This window comes from Oncorhynchus keta, chromosome 5, assembly GCF_023373465.1.
Source record: "Oncorhynchus keta strain PuntledgeMale-10-30-2019 chromosome 5, Oket_V2, whole genome shotgun sequence".
In the NCBI taxonomy this organism is placed as follows: domain Eukaryota; kingdom Metazoa; phylum Chordata; class Actinopteri; order Salmoniformes; family Salmonidae; genus Oncorhynchus; species Oncorhynchus keta.
Window position 1 is genome coordinate 23,488,141 of NC_068425.1, and position 25,310 is coordinate 23,513,450.

Consider the following 25,310-nt stretch of genomic DNA (forward strand, 5'->3'; position numbering starts at 1 on the left):
TGTGCTGCTAGCCCTAGTGTTGAATCTATCACAGCACCCTGTGCTGCTAGCCCTAGTGTTGAATCTATCACAGCGCTCTGTGCTGCTAGCCCTAGTGTTGAATCTATCACAGCGCTCTGTGCTGCTAGCCCTAATGTTGAATCTATCACAGCGCTCTGTGCTGCTAGCTCTAGTGTTGAATCTATCACAACGCTCTGTGCTGCTAGCCCTAGTGTTGAATCTATCACAACGCTCTGTGCTGCTAGCCCTAGTGTTGAATCTATCACAACGCTCTGTGCTGCTAGCTCTAGTGTTGAATCTATCACAGCGCTCTGTGCTGCTAGCTCTAGTGTTGAATCTATCACAGCGCTCTGTGCTGCTAGCCCTAATGTTGAATCTATCACAGCGCTCTGTGCTGCTAGCCCTAATGTTGAATTTATCACAGCGCTCTGTGCTGCTAGCTCTAGTGTTGAATCTATCACAGCGCTCTGTGCTGCTAGCCCTAATGTTGAAACTATCACAGCGCTCTGTGCTGCTAGCCCTAATGTTGAATCTATCACAGCGCTCTGTGCTGCTAGCCCTAGTGTTGAATCTATCACAACGCTCTGTGCTGCTAGCCCTAGTGTTGAATCTATCACAACGCTCTGTGCTGCTAGCCCTAGTGTTGAATCTATCACAACGCTCTGTGCTGCTAGCCCTAGTGTTGAATCTATCACAACGCTCTGTGCTGCTAGCCCTAGTGTTGAATCTATCACAGCACTCTGTGCTGCTAGCCCTAGTGTTGAATCTATCACAACGCTCTGTGCTGCTAGCCCTAATGTTGAATCTATCACAGCGCTCTGTGCTGCTAGCCCTAGTGTTGAATCTATCATAGCACTCTGTGCTGCTAGCCCTAGTGTTGAATCCATCACAACGCTCTGTGCTGCTAGCTCTAGTGTTGAATCTATCACAGCGCTCTGTGCTGCTAGCTCTAGTGTTGAATCTATCACAGTGCTCTGTGCTGCTAGCCCTAGTGTTGAATCTATCACAACGCTCTGTGCTGCTAGCCCTAGTGTTGAATCTATCACAGCGCTCTGTGCTGCTAGCCCTAGTGTTGAATCTATCACAACGCTCTGTGCTTCTAGCCCTAGTGTTGAATCTATCACAGCGCTCTGTGCTGCTAGCCCTAGTGTTGAATCTATCACAACGCTCTGTGCTGCTAGCCCTAGTGTTGAATCTATCACAGCGCTCTGTGCTGCTAGCCCTAGTGTTGAATCTATCACAACGCTCTGTGCTGCTAGCCCTAGTGTTGAATCTATCACAACGCTCTGTGCTGCTAGCCCTAGTGTTGAATCTATCACAACGCTCTGTGCTGCTAGCCCTAATGTTGAATCTATCAAATCGCTCTGTGCTGCTAGCCCTAGTGTTGAATCTATCACAGCACTCCGTGCTGCTAGCCCTAGTGTTGAATCTATCACAACGCTCTGTGCTGCTAGCTCTAGTGTTGAATCTATCACAGCGCTCTGTGCTGCTAGCTCTAGTGTTGAATCTATCACAGTGCTCTGTGCTGCTAGCCCTAGTGTTGAATCTATCACAGCGCTCTGTGCTGCTAGCCCTAGTGTTGAATCTATCACAACGCTCTGTGCTGCTAGCCCTAATGTTGAATCTATCACAGCGCTCTGTGCTGCTAGCCCTAGTGTTGAATCTATCACAGCGCTCTGTGCTGCTAGCCCTAGTGTTGAATCTATCACAGCGCTCTGTGCTGCTAGCCCTAGTGTTGAATCTATCACAGCACCCTGTGCTGCTAGCCCTAGTGTTGAATCTATCACAGCGCTCTGTGCTGCTAGCCCTAGTGTTGAATCTATCACAGCGCTCTGTGCTGCTAGCCCTAATGTTGAATCTATCACAGCGCTCTGTGCTGCTAGCTCTAGTGTTGAATCTATCACAACGCTCTGTGCTGCTAGCCCTAGTGTTGAATCTATCACAACGCTCTGTGCTGCTAGCCCTAGTGTTGAATCTATCACAACGCTCTGTGCTGCTAGCTCTAGTGTTGAATCTATCACAGCGCTCTGTGCTGCTAGCTCTAGTGTTGAATCTATCACAGCGCTCTGTGCTGCTAGCCCTAATGTTGAATCTATCACAGCGCTCTGTGCTGCTAGCCCTAATGTTGAATCTATCACAGCGCTCTGTGCTGCTAGCTCTAGTGTTGAATCTATCACAGCGCTCTGTGCTGCTAGCCCTAATGTTGAAACTATCACAGCGCTCTGTGCTGCTAGCCCTAATGTTGAATCTATCACAGCGCTCTGTGCTGCTAGCCCTAGTGTTGAATCTATCACAACGCTCTGTGCTGCTAGCCCTAGTGTTGAATCTATCACAACGCTCTGTGCTGCTAGCTCTAGTGTTGAATCTATCACAGCACTCTGTGCTGCTAGCCCTAGTGTTGAATCTATCACAGCACTCTGTGCTGCTAGCCCTAGTGTTGAATCTATCACAACGCTCTGTGCTGCTAGCCCTAGTGTTGAATCTATCACAACGCTCTGTGCTGCTAGCCCTAGTGTTGAATCTATCACAGCGCTCTGTGCTGCTAGCCCTAGTGTTGAATCTATCACAACGCTCTGTGCTGCTAGCCCTAGTGTTGAATCTATCACAACGCTCTGTGCTGCTAGCCCTAGTGTTGAATCTATCACAACGCTCTGTGCTGCTAGCCCTAGTGTTGAATCTATCACAGCGCTCTGTGCTGCTAGCCCTAGTGTTGAATCTATCACAACGCTCTGTGCTGCTAGCCCTAGTGTTGAATCTATCACAGCGCTCTGTGCTGCTAGCCCTAGTGTTGAATCTATCACAACGCTCTGTGCTGCTAGCCCTAGTGTTGAATCTATCACAACGCTCTGTGCTGCTAGCCCTAGTGTTGAATCTATACGCTCTGTGCTGCTAGCCCTAGTGTTGAATCTATCACAGCACTCTGTGCTGCTAGCCCTAGTGTTGAATCTATCACAACGCTCTGTGCTGCTAGCCCTAATGTTGAATCTATCACAGCGCTCTGTGCTGCTAGCCCTAGTGTTGAATCTATCACAGCACTCTGTGCTGCTAGCCCTAGTGTTGAATCTATCACAACGCTCTGTGCTGCTAGCCCTAATGTTGAATCTATCACAGCGCTCTGTGCTGCTAGCCCTAGTGTTGAATCTATCACAGCACTCTGTGCTGCTAGCCCTAGTGTTGAATCTATCACAACGCTCTGTGCTGCTAGCTCTAGTGTTGAATCTATCACAGCGCTCTGTGCTGCTAGCTCTAGTGTTGAATCTATCACAGTGCTCTGTGCTGCTAGCCCTAGTGTTGAATCTATCACAGCGCTCTGTGCTGCTAGCCCTAGTGTTGAATCTATCACAACGCTCTGTGCTGCTAGCCCTAATGTTGAATCTATCACAGCGCTCTGTGCTGCTAGCCCTAGTGTTGAATCTATCACAGCGCTCTGTGCTGCTAGCCCTAGTGTTGAATCTATCACAGCACTCTGTGCTGCTAGCCCTAATGTTGAATCTATCACAGCGCTCTGTGCTGCTAGCTCTAGTGTTGAATCTATCACAACGCTCTGTGCTGCTAGCCCTAGTGTTGAATCTATCACAACGCTCTGTGCTGCTAGCCCTAGTGTTGAATCTATCACAGCGCTCTGTGCTGCTAGCTCTAGTGTTGAATCTATCACAGCGCTCTGTGCTGCTAGCCCTAGTGTTGAATCTATCACAGCGCTCTGTGCTGCTAGCCCTAATGTTGAATCTATCACAGCGCTCTGTGCTGCTAGCTCTAGTGTTGAATCTATCACAACGCTCTGTGCTGCTAGCCCTAGTGTTGAATCTATCACAACGCTCTGTGCTGCTAGCCCTAGTGTTGAATCTATCACAACGCTCTGTGCTGCTAGCTCTAGTGTTGAATCTATCACAACGCTCTGTGCTGCTAGCCCTAGTGTTGAATCTATCACAGCACTCCGTGCTGCTAGCCCTAGTGTTGAATCTATCACAACGCTCTGTGCTGCTAGCCCTAATGTTGAATCTATCACAGCGCTCTGTGCTGCTAGCCCTAGTGTTGAATCTATCATAGCACTCTGTGCTGCTAGCCCTAGTGTTGAATCCATCACAACGCTCTGTGCTGCTAGCTCTAGTGTTGAATCTATCACAGCGCTCTGTGCTGCTAGCTCTAGTGTTGAATCTATCACAGTGCTCTGTGCTGCTAGCCCTAGTGTTGAATCTATCACAACGCTCTGTGCTGCTAGCCCTAGTGTTGAATCTATCACAGCGCTCTGTGCTGCTAGCCCTAGTGTTGAATCTATCACAACGCTCTGTGCTGCTAGCCCTAGTGTTGAATCTATCACAGCGCTCTGTGCTGCTAGCCCTAGTGTTGAATCTATCACAACGCTCTGTGCTGCTAGCCCTAGTGTTGAATCTATCACAGCGCTCTGTGCTGCTAGCCCTAGTGTTGAATCTATCACAACGCTCTGTGCTGCTAGCCCTAGTGTTGAATCTATCACAACGCTCTGTGCTGCTAGCCCTAGTGTTGAATCTATCACAACGCTCTGTGCTGCTAGCCCTAATGTTGAATCTATCAAATCGCTCTGTGCTGCTAGCCCTAGTGTTGAATCTATCACAGCACTCCGTGCTGCTAGCCCTAGTGTTGAATCTATCACAACGCTCTGTGCTGCTAGCTCTAGTGTTGAATCTATCACAGCGCTCTGTGCTGCTAGCTCTAGTGTTGAATCTATCACAGTGCTCTGTGCTGCTAGCCCTAGTGTTGAATCTATCACAGCGCTCTGTGCTGCTAGCCCTAGTGTTGAATCTATCACAACGCTCTGTGCTGCTAGCCCTAATGTTGAATCTATCACAGCGCTCTGTGCTGCTAGCCCTAGTGTTGAATCTATCACAGCGCTCTGTGCTGCTAGCCCTAGTGTTGAATCTATCACAGCGCTCTGTGCTGCTAGCCCTAGTGTTGAATCTATCACAGCACCCTGTGCTGCTAGCCCTAGTGTTGAATCTATCACAGCGCTCTGTGCTGCTAGCCCTAGTGTTGAATCTATCACAGCGCTCTGTGCTGCTAGCCCTAATGTTGAATCTATCACAGCGCTCTGTGCTGCTAGCTCTAGTGTTGAATCTATCACAACGCTCTGTGCTGCTAGCCCTAGTGTTGAATCTATCACAACGCTCTGTGCTGCTAGCCCTAGTGTTGAATCTATCACAACGCTCTGTGCTGCTAGCTCTAGTGTTGAATCTATCACAGCGCTCTGTGCTGCTAGCTCTAGTGTTGAATCTATCACAGCGCTCTGTGCTGCTAGCCCTAATGTTGAATCTATCACAGCGCTCTGTGCTGCTAGCCCTAATGTTGAATCTATCACAGCGCTCTGTGCTGCTAGCTCTAGTGTTGAATCTATCACAGCGCTCTGTGCTGCTAGCCCTAATGTTGAAACTATCACAGCGCTCTGTGCTGCTAGCCCTAATGTTGAATCTATCACAGCGCTCTGTGCTGCTAGCCCTAGTGTTGAATCTATCACAACGCTCTGTGCTGCTAGCCCTAGTGTTGAATCTATCACAACGCTCTGTGCTGCTAGCTCTAGTGTTGAATCTATCACAGCACTCTGTGCTGCTAGCCCTAGTGTTGAATCTATCACAGCACTCTGTGCTGCTAGCCCTAGTGTTGAATCTATCACAACGCTCTGTGCTGCTAGCCCTAGTGTTGAATCTATCACAACGCTCTGTGCTGCTAGCCCTAGTGTTGAATCTATCACAGCGCTCTGTGCTGCTAGCCCTAGTGTTGAATCTATCACAACGCTCTGTGCTGCTAGCCCTAGTGTTGAATCTATCACAACGCTCTGTGCTTCTAGCCCTAGTGTTGAATCTATCACAGCGCTCTGTGCTGCTAGCCCTAGTGTTGAATCTATCACAGCGCTCTGTGCTGCTAGCCCTAGTGTTGAATCTATCACAACGCTCTGTGCTGCTAGCCCTAGTGTTGAATCTATCACAGCGCTCTGTGCTGCTAGCCCTAGTGTTGAATCTATCACAACGCTCTGTGCTGCTAGCCCTAGTGTTGAATCTATCACAGCGCTCTGTGCTGCTAGCCCTAGTGTTGAATCTATCACAACGCTCTGTGCTGCTAGCCCTAGTGTTGAATCTATCACAGCACTCTGTGCTGCTAGCCCTAGTGTTGAATCTATCACAACGCTCTGTGCTGCTAGCCCTAATGTTGAATCTATCACAGCGCTCTGTGCTGCTAGCCCTAGTGTTGAATCTATCACAGCACTCTGTGCTGCTAGCCCTAGTGTTGAATCTATCACAACGCTCTGTGCTGCTAGCCCTAATGTTGAATCTATCACAGCGCTCTGTGCTGCTAGCCCTAGTGTTGAATCTATCACAGCGCTCTGTGCTGCTAGCCCTAGTGTTGAATCTATCACAGCACTCTGTGCTGCTAGCCCTAATGTTGAATCTATCACAGCGCTCTGTGCTGCTAGCTCTAGTGTTGAATCTATCACAACGCTCTGTGCTGCTAGCCCTAGTGTTGAATCTATCACAACGCTCTGTGCTGCTAGCCCTAGTGTTGAATCTATCACAGCGCTCTGTGCTGCTAGCTCTAGTGTTGAATCTATCACAGCGCTCTGTGCTGCTAGCCCTAATGTTGAATCTATCACAGCGCTCTGTGCTGCTAGCCCTAATGTTGAATCTATCACAGCGCTCTGTGCTGCTAGCTCTAGTGTTGAATCTATCACAGCGCTCTGTGCTGCTAGCCCTAATGTTGAAACTATCACAGCGCTCTGTGCTGCTAGCCCTAATGTTGAATCTATCACAGCGCTCTGTGCTGCTAGCCCTAGTGTTGAATCTATCACAACGCTCTGTGCTGCTAGCCCTAGTGTTGAATCTATCACAACGCTCTGTGCTGCTAGCTCTAGTGTTGAATCTATCACAGCACTCTGTGCTGCTAGCCCTAGTGTTGAATCTATCACAGCACTCTGTGCTGCTAGCCCTAGTGTTGAATCTATCACAACGCTCTGTGCTGCTAGCCCTAGTGTTGAATCTATCACAGCACTCTGTGCTGCTAGCCCTAGTGTTGAATCTATCACAACGCTCTGTCCTGCTAGCCCTAGTGTTGAATCTATCACAACGCTCTGTCCTGCTAGCCCTAGTGTTGAATCTATCACAACGCTCTGTGCTGCTAGCCCTAGTGTTGAATCTATCACAACGCTCTGTGCTGCTAGCCCTAGTGTTGAATCTATCACAACGCTCTGTGCTGCTAGCTCTAGTGTTGAATCTATCACAACGCTCTGTGCTGCTAGCCCTAGTGTTGAATCTATCACAACGCTCTGTGCTGCTAGCTCTAGTGTTGAATCTATCACAACGCTCTGTGCTGCTAGCCCTAGTGTTGAATCTATCACAACGCTCTGTGCTGCTAGCTCTAGTGTTGAATCTATCACAGCGCTCTGTGCTGCTAGCTCTAGTGTTGAATCTATCACAGCACTCTGTGCTGCTAGCCCTAGTGTTGAATCTATCACAACGCTCTGTCCTGCTAGCCCTAGTGTTGAATCTATCACAGCGCTCTGTGCTGCTAGCTCTAGTGTTGAATCTATCACAGCGCTCTGTGCTGCTAGCCCTAGTGTTGAATCTATCACAACGCTCTGTGCTGCTAGCTCTAGTGTTGAATCTATCACAGCGCTCTGTGCTGCTAGCCCTAGTGTTGAATCTATCACAACGCTCTGTGCTGCTAGCTCTAGTGTTGAATCTATCACAGCGCTCTGTGCTGCTAGCCCTAGTGTTGAATCTATCACAACGCTCTGTGCTGCTAGCTCTAGTGTTGAATCTATCACAGCACTCTGTGCTGCTAGCCCTAGTGTTGAATCTATCACAGCACTCTGTGCTGCTAGCCCTAGTGTTGAATCTATCACAGCGCTCTGTGCTGCTAGCCCTAGTGTTGAATCTATCACAGCGCTCTGTGCTGCTAGCTCTAGTGTTGAATCTATCACAGCGCTCTGTGCTGCTAGCCCTAGTGTTGAATCTATCACAGCACTCTGTGCTGCTAGCCCTAGTGTTGAATCTATCACAGCGCTCTGTGCTGCTAGCCCTAGTGTTGAATCTATCACAGCACTCTGTGCTGCTAGCTCTAGTGTTGAATCTATCACAGCGCTCTGTGCTGCTAGCCCTAGTGTTGAATCTATCACAACGCTCTGTGCTGCTAGCCCTAGTGTTGAATCTATCACAGCGCTCTGTGCTGCTAGCCCTAGTGTTGAATCTATCACAGCGCTCTGTCCTGCTAGCCCTAGTGTTGAATCTATCACAACGCTCTGTGCTGCTAGACCTAGTGTTGAATCTATCACAACGCTCTGTGCTGCTAGCCCCAGTGTTGAATCTATCACAACGCTCTGTGCTGCTAGCTCTAGTGTTGAATCTATCACAACGCTCTGTGCTGCTAGCCCTAGTGTTGAATCTATCACAACGCTCTGTGCTGCTAGCTCTAGTGTTGAATCTATCACAACGCTCTGTGCTGCTAGCCCTAGTGTTGAATCTATCACAACGCTCTGTGCTGCTAGCTCTAGTGTTGAATCTATCACAGCGCTCTGTGCTGCTAGCTCTAGTGTTGAATCTATCACAGCACTCTGTGCTGCTAGCCTTAGTGTTGAATCTATCACAGCGCTCTGTGCTGCTAGCTCTAGTGTTGAATCTTTCACAGCGCTCTGTGCTGCTAGCCCTAGTGTTGAATCCATCACAACGCTCTGTCCTGCTAGCCCTAGTGTTGAATCTATCACAGCGCTCTGTGCTGCTAGCTCTAGTGTTGAATCTATCACAGCGCTCTGTGCTGCTAGCCCTAGTGTTGAATCTATCACAACGCTCTGTGCTGCTAGCCCTAGTGTTGAATCTATCACAGCGCTCTGTGCTGCTAGCTCTAGTGTTGAATCTATCACAGCGCTCTGTGCTGCTAGCCCTAGTGTTGAATCTATCACAGCGCTCTGTGCTGCTAGCTCTAGTGTTGAATCTATCACAACGCTCTGTGCTGCTAGCCCTAGTGTTGAATCTATCACAGCGCTCTGTGCTGCTAGCTCTAGTGTTGAATCTATCACAGCGCTCTGTGCTGCTAGCTCTAGTGTTGAATCTATCACAACGCTCTGTGCTGCTAGCCCTAGTGTTGAATCTATCACAGCGCTCTGTGCTGCTAGCCCTAGTGTTGAATCTATCACAGCGCTCTGTGCTGCTAGCCCTAGTGTTGAATCTATCACAGCACTCTGTGCTGCTAGCTCTAGTGTTGAATCTATCACAGCGCTCTGTGCTGCTAGCCCTAGTGTTGAATCTATCACAGCGCTCTGTGCTGCTAGCTCTAGTGTTGAATCTATCACAACGCTCTGTGCTGCTAGCCCTAGTGTTGAATCTATCACAGCGCTCTGTGCTGCTAGCCCTAGTGTTGAATCTATCAGAACGCTCTGTGCTGCTAGCCCTAGTGTTGAATCTATCACAACGCTCTGTGCTGCTAGCCCTAGTGTTGAATCTATCACAGCACTCTGTGCTGCTAGCCCTAGTGTTGAATCTATCACAGCGCTCTGTGCTGCTAGCCCTAGTGTTGAATCTATCACAGCGCTCTGTGCTGCTAGCTCTAGTGTTGAATCTATCACAACGCTCTGTGCTGCTAGCCCTAGTGTTGAATCTATCACAGCGCTCTGTGCTGCTAGCCCTAGTGTTGAATCTATCACAACGCTCTGTGCTGCTAGCCCTAGTGTTGAATCTATCACAGCACTCTGTGCTGCTAGCCCTAGTGTTGAATCTATCACAACGCTCTGTGCTGCTAGCCCTAGTGTTGAATCTATCACAGCACTCTGTGCTGCTAGCGCTGGTGTTGAATCTATCACAGCGCTCTGTGCTGCTCGCATCATGTGTGTATGTGTGTATGTGTGTATGTGTGTGTCCGTAGATGTGTGCACCATATTGATCTCCCTCTCAGTGAGGTAATATGGCCCTTTAATGTCCAGTCATTCTCAGTAAAAACACATTGTCCTATCACATCTGTTATTGCTTTCAATAGTTCATAGAACATATGGGTTCTAACAAAATAAACCGCATCACTCATCTTAGTCATCCAGGGAGACTGCCTGTCTGAAATCCAAGATGGAGTCCTTTTCGCATGATCAGTGGCGTCAGTCACACTAGAATGATTACTCTACGGGCATAAGGATGTGGGCTAATATTGGCCTGGGTATTATAGAGGTCTTTACTCAATCGAATGGAACCTCCAATAATATGTAACAGTCTATCATGAAGTCTAAGTCATGATTCAGCCACAGCCCTGCTCAGTATGCACCAGAAATGATCTGTAGGAGCAGGAACAACCACATACCAACAAGAACAGACGGAACAGCTAAGTACAGATGGAACAACTCCGTAAAAAACTGAACAGCTCATTGGTGAGTCCAGTAGATAGCAGGATAGCTCAGTATGGATAAGAGAAGCAACATAAAACCAGAACCCAGAACCCATGTTAAAGTCTAAGCATAAAAAATGTACATAAGTATTCAGACCCTTTACTCAGTAAAGGAAGCACCTTTGGCAGCGATTACAGCCTCGAGTCTTCTTGGGTATGATGCTACAAGCTTGGCACACCTGTATTTGGGGAGTTTCTCCCATTCTTCTCTGCAGATCCTCTCAAGTTCTGTCAGGTTGGATGGGAAGCGTCACTGCACAGCTATTTTCAGGTCTCTCCAGAGATGTTCGATCAGGTTCAGGTCCGGGCTCTGGCTGGGCCACTCAAGGACATTCAGAGACTTGTCCCGAAGCCACTCCTGCGTAGTCTTGGCTGTGTGCTTAGGGTCATTGTCCTGTTGGAAGGTGAACCTTTTCCCCAGTCTGAGGTCCTGAGCGCTCTGGAGCAGGTTTTCTGTACTTTGCTCTGTTCATCTGTCCCTTAATCCTGACTAGTCTCCCAGTCCATGTCACTGAAAAACATCCCCACAGCATGATGCTGCAACCACCATACTTTACCGTAGGGATGGTGCCAGGTTTCCTCCAGACGTAACACTTGGCATTCAAGCCAAAGAGTTCAATCTTGGTTTCATCAGACCAGAGAATCTTGTTTCTCGTGGTCTGAGAGTCCTTTAGGTGCCTTTTGGCAAACTCCAAGCGGGCTGTCATGTGCCTTTTACTGAGGAGTGGCTTCCGTCTGGCCACTGCACCATAAAGGTCTGATTGGCGGTGCTGCAGAGATGGTTGTCCTTCTGGAAGGTTCTCCCTTCTCCACAGAAGAACTCTTGAGCTCCCACGATTGGTCAGTTTGGCCGGGCGGCCAGCTCTAGGAAGAGTCTTGATGGTTCCAAACTTCTTCCATTTAATAATGATAGAGGCCACTGTCAACTGTGGGACTTATATAGACAGGTGTGTGCCATTCCAAATCATGTCCAATCAATTAAATTTACCACAGGTGGACTCAAATCAAGTTGTAGAAACACCTCAAGGATGATCAATGGAAACAGGATGCACCTGAGCCCAAACAAACAGGATGGAGTCTCATAGCAAAGGGTCTGAATACTTATGTAAATAAGGTATTTCAGTTTATTTTTTTATCCTAAAAACCTGTTTTCACTTTGTCATTATGGGATATTGTGTGTAGATTGATGAGGGAAATATTTAATTTAATCAATTTTAGAATAAGGCTGTAAAGTAACATAATGTGAAAAAAGTCAAGGGGTCTGAATACTTTCCAAATGCACAGTATACACTCACTCACACACTTTTTCACACTCACAATGTGTTTGCAGCGAGGCATGGAAGGTCTCTATAGATTCTTTCTCCAGATCTCACACTTAGTAAGTAAACACACATACAACACACACTCATGCACACAGAAACACACACACACAGGCAGCCACATATGCAGCAAGTGCACGCACAAACACGGACACACGAATGTACACACACACACACAGACACACACCCCCTCCCCGTGTGTACCTGTGGTAGGGCGATAGACAGCTGTCTTGAGAGGGAGTCCTTCTCATGGCCCAGGTCTCGGAGTCGAAGCTGGGCTGTCCCCAGACTGTCCTGGGTCTCCCTTAGGCTGTCCAGCAGTCTCTCCCTCTCCGTCAGCATATTCACCATCAGAGATTCCAGATTCCCGGTGCTGCCCCCCTCGTCACCTCCTCCCCGGGGCTCCCCTCTGCCCCCGTACCCACCCCCCATACCGCCTCCCATTCCCCCGCCACTCCCTCCCGGAGAGGAAGGCCCTCCCCCACTCCCGCCACGCCCATCCTCAGAGATGGTGGGCATCACCTCGCACATCATCTTGAGGCCGGAGAGTGTGTGGGGTGTTAGCTGAAAGTCAGTGGGTGTCGGTGGAGAGTGTGGGATTGTTCTGGGAAAATTTGCTTCAAGGAGCCCACAGAATATTTTTTCAAGTGCTTGTATGAGGTAAGGTGTGAAGGGCACTCTATTCTCTTTTGTCTCTATTTATCTCTGCCTAGCTTTGGCCCTTGGTCTCTCTCTTATGTTTGTGTCCTTGTCCTTTCCTCCTGTTACTATGTGAGAGAGGTTGGTTGACAGGCAAGCAGAATGGTGGCACTCTGTTACCCTTCTCTCTCCTCTGTACCTCACCTCTCTATGAATAAGACGTCACAGTCATCACTAACAAGCCTGTGTTTGGTTGGTTAACGGCTTGTCACTCTGTACCTTGCTACTTCCTCATCTCTACTTCCTGGCTTCACCGAATTAGCTCCTTTGGATGTATTGCTACAATAGGAATAGCTCTGCTGTGTCTAGCAAACACCTGATTGGCTCTCTGCTTGTGGTGATAATAACTGATTGGTTGTCTCGTGAGTCTGGCTGAGTGACAGGGCCCATGTAATTGTGAGATACCTTTGGGGTACGGTGTGTGTCTTTGGGTGGGGTGCAGTTAGGTTTCCAAAGGCAAGGTCTAGAGTGGTAGGACGAGATAGGAGGAGTTCATGGGGGTGAAAGAGTTTAGGGAAGGGGCAAGAGGGAGGGCAGGTTTAGTGGAGGGCCTTGGACACCCCAGGGTGGTCTTCAGACAATTGAGAGAAGCAGCTGGAAAATAGAGAACAAGATGATCGTGAACAGGGGAAAAGAAGAGAGAAACAGGGGACAATAATAGAGAAACAGGGTAAAGGAAGAGAGAAACAGGGTAAAGGAAGAGAGAAACAGGGGAAAGAAGAGAGAAACAGGGGAAAGGAAGAGAGAAACAGGGGAAAGGAAGAGAGAAACAGGGGAAAGGAAGAGAGAAACAGGGGAAAGGAAGAGAGAAACAGGGGAAAGGAAGAGAGAAACAGGGGAAAGGAAGAGAGAAACAGGGGAAAGGAAGAGAGAAACAGGGGAAAGGAAGAGAGAAACAGGGGAAAAGAAGAGAGAAACAGGGGAAAAGAAGAGAGAAACAGGGTAAAGGAAGAGAGAAACAGGGTAAAGGAAGAGAGAAACAGGGTAAAGGAAGAGAGAAACAGGGTAAAGGAAGAGAGAAACAGGGTAAAGGAAGAGAGAAACAGGGGAAAGGAAGAGAGAAACAGGGGAAAGGAAGAGAGAAACAGGGGAAAGGAAGAGAGAAACAGGGGAAAGGAAGAGAGAAACAGGGGAAAGGAAGAGAGAAACAGGGGAAAGGAAGAGAGAAACAGGGGAAAAGAAGAGAGAAACAGGGGAAAGGAAGAGAGAAACAGGGGAAAGGAAGAGAGAAACAGGGGAAAGGAAGAGAGAAACAGGGGAAAGGAAAAGAGAAACAGGGGAAAGGAAGAGAGAAACAGGGGAAAGGAAGAGAGAAACAGGGGAAAGGAAGAGAGAAACAGGGGAAAGGAAGAGAGAAACAGGGGAAAGGAAGAGAGAAACAGGGGAAAGAAGAGAGAAACAGGGGAAAGGAAGAGAGAAACAGGGGAAAGGAAGAGAGAAACAGGGGAAAAGAAGAGAGAAACAGGGGAAAGGAAGAGAGAAACAGGGGAAAGGAAGAGAGAAACAGGGTAAAGGAAGAGAGAAACAGGGGAAAGGAAGAGAGAAACAGGGGAAAGGAAGAGAGAAACAGGGGAAAGGAAGAGAGAAACAGGGGAAAGGAAGAGAGAAACAGGGGACAATAATAGAGAAACAGGGTAAAGAAAGAGAGAAACAGGGGAAAGGAAGAGAGAAACAGGGTAAAGGAAGAGAGAAACAGGGGAAAGGAAGAGAGAAACAGGGGAAAGGAAGAGAGAAACAGGGGAAAGAAAGAGAGAAACAGGGGGAAAGGATGAGAGAAACAGGGTAAAGGAAGAGAGAAACAGGGTAAAGGAAGAGAGAAACAGGGGAAAGGAAGAGAGAAACAGGGGAAAGGAAGAGAGAAACAGGGGAAAGGAAGAGAGAAACAGGGGACAATAATAGAGAAACAGGGGAAAGGAAGAGAGAAACAGGGGAAAGGAAGAGAGAAACAGGGTAAAGGAAGAGAGAAACAGGGGAAAGGAAGAGAGAAACAGGGGAAATAATAGAGAAACAGGGGAAAGGAAGAGAGAAACAGGGGAAAGGAAGAGAGAAACAGGGGAAAGAAGAGAGAAACAGGGGAAAGGAAGAGAGAAACAGGGGAAAAGAAGAGAGAAACAGGGGAAAGGAAGAGAGAAACAGGGTAAAGGAAGAGAGAAACAGGGGAAAGGAAGAGAGAAACAGGGGACAATAATAGAGAAACAGGGTAAAGGAAGAGAGAAACAGGGGAAAGGAAGAGAGAAACAGGGGAAAGGAAGAGAGAAACAGGGGAAAGGAAGAGAGAAACAGGGGAAAGGAAGAGAGAAACAGGGGGAAAGAAGAGAGAAACAGGGGAAAGGAAGAGAGAAACAGGGGAAAGGAAGAGAGAAACAGGGGAAAGGAAGAGAGAAACAGGTTAAAGAAAGAGAGAAACAGGGGAAAGGAAGAGAGAAACAGGTTAAAGAAAGAGAGAAACAGGGGAAAGGAAGAGAGAAACAGGGGAAAGGAAGAGAGAAACAGGTTAAAGAAAGAGAGAAACAGGGGAAAGGAAGAGAGAAACAGGGGAAAGGAAAAGAGAAACAGGGTAAAGAAAGAGAGAAACAGGGGGAAAGAAGAGAGAAACAGGGGAAAGGAAGAGAGAAACAGGGGGAAAGAAGAGAGAAACAGGGGAAAAGAAGAGAGAAACAGGGGAAAGGAAGAGAGAAACAGGGTAAAGGAAGAGAGAAACAGGGGAAAGGAAGAGAGAAACAGGGTAAAGGAAGAGAGAAACAGGGTAAAGGAAGAGAGAAACAGGGGAAAGGAAGAGAGAAACAGGGGAAAGGAAGAGAGAAACAGGGGAAAGGAAGAGAGAAACAGGGGAAAGGAAGAGAGAAACAGGGGAAAGGAAGAGAGAAACAGGGGAAAGAAGAGAGAAACAGGGGAAAGGAAGAGAGAAACAGGGGAAAGGAAGAGAGAAACAGGGGAAAAGAAGAGAGAAACAGGGGAAAGGATGAGAGAAACAGGGTAAAGGAAGAGAGAAACAGGGGAAAGGAAGAGAGAAACAGGGGAAAGGAAGAGAGAAACAGGGGAAAGGAAGAGAGAAACAGGGGACAATAATAGAGAAACAGGGTAAAGAAAGAGAGAAACAGGGGAAAGGAAGAGAGAAACAGGGTAAAGGAAGAGAGAAACAGGGGAAAGGAAGAGAGAAACAGGGGACAATAATAGAGAAACAGGGGAAAGGAAGAGAGAAACAGGGGAAAGGAAGAGAGAAACAGGGGAAAGAAGAGAGAAACAGGGGAAAGGAAGAGAGAAACAGGGGAAAAGAAGAGAGAAACAGGGGAAAGGAAGAGAGAAACAGGGTAAAGGAAGAGAGAAACAGGTGAAAGGAAGAGAGAAACAGGGGACAATAATAGAGAAACAGGGTAAAGGAAGAGAGAAACAGGGGAAAGGAAGAGAGAAACAGGGGAAAGGAAGAGAGAAACAGGGGAAAGGAAGAGAGAAACAGGGGAAAGGAAGAGAGAAACAGGGGAAAGGAAGAGAGAAACAGGGGGAAAGAAGAGAGAAACAGGGGAAAGGAAGAGAGAAACAGGGGAAAGGAAGAGAGAAACAGGGGAAAGGAAGAGAGAAACAGGGGAAAGGAAGAGAGAAACAGGGGAAAGGAAGAGAGAAACAGGGGAAAGGAAGAGAGAAACAGGGGAAAAGAAGAGAGAAACAGGGGAAAGGATGAGAGAAACAGGGTAAAGGAAGAGAGAAACAGGGGAAAGGAAGAGAGAAACAGGGGAAAGGAAGAGAGAAACAGGGGAAAGGAAGAGAGAAACAGGGGACAATAATAGAGAAACAGGGTAAAGAAAGAGAGAAACAGGGGAAAGGAAGAGAGAAACAGGGTAAAGGAAGAGAGAAACAGGGGAAAGGAAGAGAGAAACAGGGGACAATAATAGAGAAACAGGGTAAAGGAAGAGAGAAACAGGGGAAAGGAAGAGAGAAACAGGGGAAAGAAGAGAGAAACAGGGGAAAGGAAGAGAGAAACAGGGGAAAAGAAGAGAGAAACAGGGGAAAGGAAGAGAGAAACAGGGTAAAGGAAGAGAGAAACAGGGGAAAGGAAGAGAGAAACAGGGGACAATAATAGAGAAACAGGGTAAAGGAAGAGAGAAACAGGGGAAAGGAAGAGAGAAACAGGGGAAAGGAAGAGAGAAACAGGGGGAAAGAAGAGAGAAACAGGGGACAATAATAGAGAAACAGGGTAAAGGAAGCGAGAAACAGGGGAAAGGAAGAGAGAAACAGGGTAAAGGAAGCGAGAAACAGGGGAAAGGAAGCGAGAAACAGGGGAAAGGAAAGAGAAACAGGGGAAAGGAAGAGAGAAACAGGGGAAAGGAAGAGAGAAACAGGGGAAAGAAGAGAGAAACAGGGGAAAGGAAGAGAGAAACAGGGGAAAAGAAGAGAGAAACAGGGGAAAGGAAAGAGAGAAACAGGGTAAAGGAAGAGAGAAACAGGTGAAAGGAAGAGAGAAACAGGGGCCAATAATAGAGAAACAGGGTAAAGGGAAGCGAGAAACAGGGGAAAGGAAGAGAGAAACAGGGGAAAGGAAGAGAGAAACAGGGGGAAAGAAGAGAGAAACAGGGGAAAGGAAGAGAGAAACAGGGGAAAGGAAGAGAGAAACAGGTTAAAGAAAGAGAGAAACAGGGGAAAGGAAGAGAGAAACAGGTTAAAGAAAGAGAGAAACAGGGGAAAGGAAGAGAGAAACAGGTTAAAGAAAGAGAGAAACAGGGGAAAGGAAGAGAGAGAAACAGGGGAAAGGAAAAGAGAAACAGGGTAAAGAAAGAGAGAAACAGGGGGAAAGAAGAGAGAAACAGGGGAAAGGAAGAGAGAAACAGGGGGAAAGAAGAGAGAAACAGGGGGAAAGAAGAGAGAAACAGGGGAAAGGAAGAGAGAAACAGGGGAAAAGAAGAGAGAAACAGGGGGAAAGAAGAGAGAAACAGGGGGGGAAAGAAGAGAGAAACAGGGGAAAAGAAGAGAGAAACAGGGGAAAGGAAGAGAGAAACAGGGGACAATAATAGAGAAACAGGGGAAAGGAAGAGAGAAACAGGGGAAAGGAAGAGAGAAACAGGGGAAAGAAGAGAGAAACAGGGGAAAGGAAGAGAGAAACAGGGGAAAAGAAGAGAGAAACAGGGTAAAGGAAGAGAGAAACAGGGGAAAGGAAGAGAGAAACAGGGGAAAGGAAGAGAGAAACAGGGGAAAGGGGAAAGGAAGAGAGAAACAGGGAAAGGAAGAGAGAAACAGGGGAAAGGAAGAGAGAAACAGGGGGAAAGAAGAGAGAAACAGGGAAAGGAAGAGAGAAACAGGGGAAAGGAAGAGAGAAACAGGGGAAAGGAAGAGAGAAACAGGGGAAAGGAAGAGAGAAACAGGGGAAAGGAAGAGAGAAACAGGGAAAGGAAAGAGAAACAGGTTAAAGAAAGAGAGAAACAGGGGGAAAGGAAGAGAGAAACAGGTTAAAGAAAGAGAGAAACAGGGGGAAAGGAAGAGAGAAACAGGTTAAAGAAAGAGAGAAACAGGGGAAAGGAAGAGAGAAACAGGGGAAAGGAAAAGAGAAACAGGGTAAAGAAAGAGAGAAACAGGGGGAAAGAAGAGAGAAACAGGGGAAAGGAAGAGAGAAACAGGGGGAAAGAAGAGAGAAACAGGGGAAAGAAGAGAGAAACAGGGAAAGGAAGAGAGAAACAGGGGAAAGGAAGAGAGAAACAGGGGAAAGGAAGAGAGAAACAGGGGAAAGAAGAGAGAAACAGGGGAAAGGAAGAGAGAAACAGGGGAAAGGAAGAGAGAAACAGGGAAAAGAAGAGAGAAACAGGGGAAGAAAGAGAAAGGATGAGAGAGAAACAGGGTAAAGGAAGAGAGAAACAGGGGAAAGGAAGAGAGAAACAGGGGAAAGGAAGAGAGAAACAGGGGAAAGGAAGAGAGAAACAGGGGACAATAATAGAGAAACAGGGTAAAGAAAGAGAGAAACAGGGGAAAGGAAGAGAGAAACAGGGGAAAGGAAGAGAGAAACAGGGGAAAGGAAGAGAGAAACAGGGGAAAGGAAGAGAGAAACAGGGGAAAGGAAGAGAGAAACAGGGGAAAGAAGAGAGAAACAGGGGAAAGGAAGAGAGAAACAGGGGAAAAGAAGAGAGAAACAGGGGAAAGGAAGAGAGAAACAGGGTAAAGGAAGAGAGAAACAGGGAAAAGGAAGAGAGAAACAGGGGACAATAATAGAGAAACAGGGTAAAGGAAGAGAGAAACAGGGGAAAGGAAGAGAGAAACAGGGGAAAGGAAGAGAGAAACAGGGGGAAAGAAGAGAGAAACAGGGGAAAGGAAGAGAGAAACAGGGGAAAGGAAGAGAGAAACAGGGGAAAGGAAGAGAGAAACAGGGGAAAGGAAGAGAGAAACAGGGGAAAGGAAGAGAGAAACAGGGGAAAGGAAGAGAGAAACAGGGGGAAAGAAGAGAGAAACAGGGGAAAGGAAGAGAGAAACAGGGGAAAGGAAGAGAGAAACAGGGGAAAGGAAGAGAGAAACAGGGGAAAGGAAGAGAGAAACAGGTTAAAGAAAGAGAGAAACAGGGGAAAGGAAGAGAGAAACAGGTTAAAGAAAGAGAGAAACAGGGGAAAGGAAGAGAGAAACAGGGGAAAGGAAGAGAGAAACAGGTTAAAGAAAGAGAGAAACAGGGGAAAGGAAGAGAGAAACAGGGGAAAGGAAAAGAGAAACAGGGTAAAGAAAGAGAGAAACAGGGGAAAGAAGAGAGAAACAGGGGAAAGGAAGAGAGAAACAGGGGAAAGAAGAGAGAAACAGGGGAAAGGAAGAGAGAAACAGGGTAAAGGAAGAGAGAAACAGGGTAAAGGAAGAGAGAAACAGGGTAAAGGAAGAGAGAAACAGGGTAAAGGAAGGGAAAGAGAGAAACAGGGTAAAGGAAGAGAGAAACAGGGGAAAGGAAGAGAGAAACAGGGAAAGGAAGAGAGAAACAGGGGAAAGGAAGAGAGAAACAGGGGAAAGGAAGAGAGAAACAGGGGAAAGGAAGAGAGAAACAGGGGAAAGGAAGAGAGAAACAGGGGAAAAGAAGAGAGAAACAGGGGAAAGGATGAGAGAAACAGGGTAAAGGAAGAGAGAAACAGGGAAAGGAAGAGAGAAACAGGGGAAAGGAAGAGAGAAACAGGGGAAAGGAAGAGAGAAACAGGGGACAATAATAGAGAAACAGGGTAAAGAAAGAGAGAAACAGGGGAAAGGAAGAGAGAAACAGGGTAAAGGAAGAGAGAAACAGGGGAAAGGAAGAGAGAAACAGGGGACAATAATAGAGAAACAGGGTAAAGGAAGAGAGAAACAGGGGAAAGGAAGAGAGAAACAGGGGAAAGAAGAGAGAAACAGGGGGAAAGAAGAGAGAAACAGGGGAAAGGAAGAGAGAAACAGGGGAAAGGAAGAGAGAAACAGGGGAAAGGAAGAGAGAAACAGGGGAAAGGAAGAGAGAAACAGGGGAAAGGAAGAGAGAAACAGGGGAAAGGAAGAGAGAAACAGGGGGAAAGAAGAGAGAAACAGGGGAAAGGAAGAGAGAAACAGGGGAAAGGAAGAGAGAAACAGGGGAAAGGAAGAGAGAAACAGGGGAAAGGAAGAGAGAAACAGGTTAAAGAAAGAGAGAAACAGGGGAAAGGAAGAGAGAAACAGGTTAAAGAAAGAGAGAAACAGGGGAAAGGAAGAGAGAAACAGGGGAAAGGAAGAGAGAAACAGGTTAAAGAAAGAGAGAAACAGGGGAAAGGAAGAGAGAAACAGGGGAAAGGAAAAGAGAAACAGGGTAAAGAAAGAGAGAAACAGGGGAAAGAAGAGAGAAACAGGGGAAAGGAAGAGAGAAACAGGGGGAAAGAAGAGAGAAACAGGGGGAAAGAAGAGAGAAACAGGGGAAAGGAAGAGAGAAACAGGGGAAAGGAAGAGAGAAACAGGGGAAAGGAAGAGAGAAACAGGGGAAAGGAAGAGAGAAACAGGGGAAAGGAAGAGAGAAACAGGTGAAAGGAAGAGAGAAACAGGGTAAAGAAAGAGAGAAACAGGGGGAAAGAAGAGAGAAACAGGGGAAGTAAGAGAGAAACAGGGGAAAGGAAGAGAGAAACAGGAGAAAGGAAGAGAGAAACAGGTGAAAGGAAGAGAGAAACAGGGTAAAGAAAGAGAGAAACAGGGGTGAGAAGAGAGAAACAGGGGAAAGAAGAGAGAAACAGGAAGGGAAAGGAAGAAGAGAGAAACAGGGGAAAGGAAGAGAGAAACAGAGGGAACAGGGGAAAGGAAGAGAGAAACAGGGGAAAGGAAAGAGAGAAACAGGGGAAAGAAGAGAGAAACAGAGGAAAGGAAGAGAGAAACAGAGGAAAGGAAGAGAGAAACAGGGGAAAGGAAGAGAGAAACAGGGGAAAGAAGAGAGAAACAGGGGGAAAGGAAGAGAGAAACAGGGAAAGGAAGAGAGAAACAGGGGAAAGGAAGAGAGAAACAGGGGAAAGGAAGAGAGAAACAGGGGAAAGGAAGAGAGAAACAGGGGAAAGGAAGAGAGAAACAGGAGAAAGGAAAAGAGAAACAGGGGACAATAATAGAGAAACAGGGGAAAGGAAGAGAGAAACAGGGGGAAAGAAGAGAGAAACAGGGGAAAGGAAGAGAGAAACAGGGGAAAGGAAGAGAGAAACAGGGGAAAGGAAGAGAGAAACAGGGGAAAGGAAGAGAGAAACAGGGGAAAGGAAGAGAGAAACAGGTTAAAGAAAGAGAGAAACAGGGGAAAGGAAGAGAGAAACAGGGGAAAGGAAGAGAGAAACAGGGGAAAGGAAGAGAGAAACAGGGGAAAGAAGAGAGAAACAGGGAAAAGAAGAGAGAAACAGGGGAAAGGAAGAGAGAAACAGGGGGAAAGGAAGAGAGAAACAGGGGAAAGGAAGAGAGAAACAGGGGAAAGAAGAGAGAAACAGGGGAAAGGAAGAGAGAAACAGGGGGAAAGAAGAGAGAAACAGGGGGAAAGAAGAGAGAAACAGGGAAAGGAAGAGAGAAACAGGGGAAAAGAAGAGAGAAACAGGGGGAAAGAAGAGAGAAACAGGGGGAAAGAAGAGAGAAACAGGGGAAAGAAGAGAGAAACAGGGAAAGGAAGAGAGAAACAGGGGACAATAATAGAGAAACAGGGGAAAGGAAGAGAGAAACAGGGGAAAGGAAGAGAGAAACAGGGGAAAGAAGAGAGAAACAGGGGAAAGGAAGAGAGAAACAGGGGAAAAGAAGAGAGAAACAGGGTAAAGGAAGAGAGAAACAGGGAAAGGAAGAGAGAAACAGGGGAAAGGAAGAGAGAAACAGGGGAAAGGAAGAGAGAAACAGGGAAAGGAAGAGAGAAACAGGGGAAAGGAAGAGAGAAACAGGGGGAAAGAAGAGAGAAACAGGGGGAAAGGAAGAGAGAAACAGGGAAAGGAAGAGAGAAACAGGGGAAAGGAAGAGAGAAACAGGGGAAAGGAAGAGAGAAACAGGGGAAAGGAAGAGAGAAACAGGGGAAAGGAAGAGAGAAACAGGTTAAAGAAAGAGAGAAACAGGGGAAAGGAAGAGAGAAACAGGTTAAAGAAAGAGAGAAACAGGGGAAAGGAAGAGAGAAACAGGTTAAAGAAAGAGAGAAACAGGGGAAAGGAAGAGAGAAACAGGGGAAAGGAAGAGAGAAACAGGGTAAAGAAAGAGAGAAACAGGGGGAAAGAAGAGAGAAACAGGGGAAAGGAAGAGAGAAACAGGGGGAAAGGAAGAGAGAAACAGGGAAAGAAGAGAGAAACAGGGGGAAAGAAGAGAGAAACAGGGGAAAGGAAGAGAGAAACAGAAGGGAAAGGAAGAGAGAAACAGGGGAAAGGAAGAGAGAAACAGGGGAAAGAAGAGAGAAACAGGGGAAAGGAAGAGAGAAACAGGGGGAAAGGAAGAGAGAAACAGGGGAAAAGAAGAGAGAAACAGGGGAAAGGATGAGAGAAACAGGGTAAAGGAAGAGAGAAACAGGGGAAAGGAAGAGAGAAACAGGGAAAGGAAGAGAGAAACAGGGGAAAGGAAAGAGAAACAGGGAAATAATAGAGAAACAGGGTAAAGAAAGAGAGAAACAGGGGAAAGGAAGAGAGAAACAGGGTAAAGGAAGAGAGAAACAGGGAAAGGAAGAGAGAAACAGGGGAAAGGAAAGAGAGAAACAGGGGAAAGGAAGAGAGAAACAGGGGAAAGAAAGAGAGAAACAGGGAAAGGAAGAGAGAAACAGGGAAAAGAAGAGAGAAACAGGGGAAAGGAAGAGAGAAACAGGGTAAAGGAAGAGAGAAACAGGGAAAAGGAAGAGAGAAACAGGGGACAATAATAGAGAAACAGGGTAAAGGAAGAGAGAAACAGGGGAAAGGAAGAGAGAAACAGGGGAAAGGAAGAGAGAAACAGGGGGAAAGAATAGAGAAACAGGGGAAAGGAAGAGAGAAACAGGGGAAAGGAAGAGAGAAACAGGGGAAAGGAAGAGAGAAACAGGGGAAAGGAAGAGAGAAACAGGGGAAAGAAGAGAGAAACAGGGGAAAGGAAGAGAGAAACAGGGGAAAGGAAGAGAGAAACAGGGGAAAGGAAGAGAGAAACAGGGGAAAGGAAGAGAGAAACAGGTTAAAGAAAGAGAGAAACAGGGGAAAGGAAGAGAGAAACAGGTTAAAGAAAGAGAGAAACAGGGGAAAGGAAGAGAGAAACAGGGGGAAAGGAAGAGAGAAACAGGTTAAAGAAAGAGAGAAACAGGGGAAAGGAAGAGAGAAACAGGGAAAGGAAAAGAGAAACAGGGTAAAAAGAAAGAGAGAAACAGGGGAAAGAAGAGAGAAACAGGGGAAAGGAAGAGAGAAACAGGGGAAAGAAGAGAGAAACAGGGGAAAAGAAGAGAGAAACAGGGGAAAGGAAGAGAGAAACAGGGTAAAGGAAGAGAGAAACAGGGAAAGGAAGAGAGAAACAGGGGAAAGGAAGAGAGAAACAGGGTAAAGGAAGAGAGAAACAGGGGAAAGGAAGAGAGAAACAGGGGAAAGGAAGAGAGAAACAGGGGGAAAGGAAGAGAGAAACAGGGGAAAGGAAGAGAGAAACAGGGGAAAGGAAGAGAGAAACAGGGGAAAGGAAGAGAGAAACAGGGGAAAAGAAGAGAGAAACAGGGGAAAGGAAGAGAGAAACAGGGTAAAGGAAGAGAGAAACAGGGGAAAGGAAGAGAGAAACAGGGGAAAGGAAGAGAGAAACAGGGGAAAGGAAGAGAGAAACAGGGGACAATAATAGAGAAACAGGGTAAAGAAAGAGAGAAACAGGGGAAAGGAAGAGAGAAACAGGGTAAAGGAAGAGAGAAACAGGGGAAAGGAAGAGAGAAACAGGGGACAATAATAGAGAAACAGGGGAAAGGAAGAGAGAAACAGGGGAAAGGAAGAGAGAAACAGGGGAAAGAAGAGAGAAACAGGGGAAAGAAGAGAGAAACAGGGGAAAGGAAGAGAGAAACAGGGGAAAGGAAGAGAGAAACAGGGGGGGAAAGGAAGAGAGAAACAGGGGAAAGGAAGAGAGAAACAGGGGAAAGGAAGAGAGAAACAGGGGAAAGGAAGAGAGAAACAGGGGGAAAGAAGAGAGAAACAGGGGAAAGGAAGAGAGAAACAGGGGAAAGGAAGAGAGAAACAGGGGAAAGGAAGAGAGAAACAGGGGAAAGGAAGAGAGAAACAGGTTAAAGAAAGAGAGAAACAGGGGAAAGGAAGAGAGAAACAGGTTAAAGAAAGAGAGAAACAGGGGAAAGGAAGAGAGAAACAGGGGAAAGGAAGAGAGAAACAGGTTAAAGAAAGAGAGAAACAGGGGAAAGGAAGAGAGAAACAGGGGAAAGGAAAAGAGAAACAGGGTAAAGAAAGAGAGAAACAGGGGGAAAGAAGAGAGAAACAGGGGAAAGGAAGAGAGAAACAGGGGGAAAGAAGAGAGAAACAGGGGGAAAGAAGAGAGAAACAGGGGAAAGGAAGAGAGAGACAGGGTAAAGGAAGAGAGAAACAGGGGAAAGGAAGAGAGAAACAGGGGAAAGGAAGAGAGAAACAGGGGAAAGGAAGAGAGAAACAGGTGAAAGGAAGAGAGAAACAGGGTAAAGAAAGAGAGAAACAGGGGGAAAGAAGAGAGAAACAGGGAAAGTAAGAGAGAAACAGGGAAAGGAAGAGAGAAACAGGAGAAAGGAAGAGAGAAACAGGGGAAAGGAAGAGAGAAACAGGGGAAAGAAAGAGAGAAACAGGGGAAAGAAGAGAGAAACAGGGGAAAGAAGAGAGAAACAGGGGAAAGGAAGAGAGAAACAGGGGAAAGGAAGAGAGAAACAGGGAAAGGAAGAGAGAAACAGGGGAAAGGAAGAGAGAAACAGGGGAAAGGAAGAGAGAAACAGGGGAAAGGAAGAGAGAAACAGGGGAAAGGAAGAGAGAAACAGGGGAAAGGAAGAGAGAAACAGGGGAAAGAAGAGAGAAACAGGGGAAAGGAAGAGAGAAACAGAGGAAAGGAAGAGAGAAACAGGGGAAAGGAAGAGAGAAACAGGGGAAAGGAAGAGAGAAACAGGGAAAGTAAGAGAGAAACAGGGGAAAGGAAGAGAGAAACAGGAGAAAGGAAAAGAGAAACAGGGGACAATAATAGAGAAACAGGGGAAAGGAAGAGAGAAACAGGGGGAAAGAAGAGAGAAACAGGGGAAAGGAAGAGAGAAACAGGGGAAAGGAAGAGAGAAACAGGGGAAAGGAAGAAGAGGGAAAGGAAGAGAAACAGGGGAAAGGAAGAGAGAAACAGGGGAAAGGAAGAGAGAAACAGGGGAAAGGAAGAGAGAAACAGGGGAAAGGAAGAGAGAAACAGGGGAAAGGAAGAGAGAAACAGGGGAAAGGAAGAGAGAAACAGGGGAAAGAAGAGAGAAACAGGGGAAAGGAAGAGAGAAACAGGGGAAAGGAAGAGAGAAACAGGGGAAAGGAAGAGAGAAACAGGGGA

General features: G+C 47.0%; 1 protein-coding gene across 3 annotated transcripts in view; it reads right to left on the bottom strand.

Moving 5' to 3' along the window:
- LOC118376123 (liprin-alpha-3-like) overlaps positions 1–25,310 on the bottom strand; it is a 186,229-nt gene that overhangs the window by 95,596 nt on the left and 65,323 nt on the right. For 2 of the 3 annotated variants that reach the window (XM_052519149.1, XM_052519150.1), the window contains exon 2: positions 11,910–12,998. In XM_052519149.1, coding sequence (XP_052375109.1) covers positions 11,910–12,239 — 330 coding nt within the window. In that variant the 5' untranslated portion in view covers positions 12,240–12,998. Of the gene's footprint in view, positions 1–11,909; positions 12,999–25,310 lie in introns of those variants that run through there. The other variant, XM_052519151.1, reaches the window with a different exon arrangement.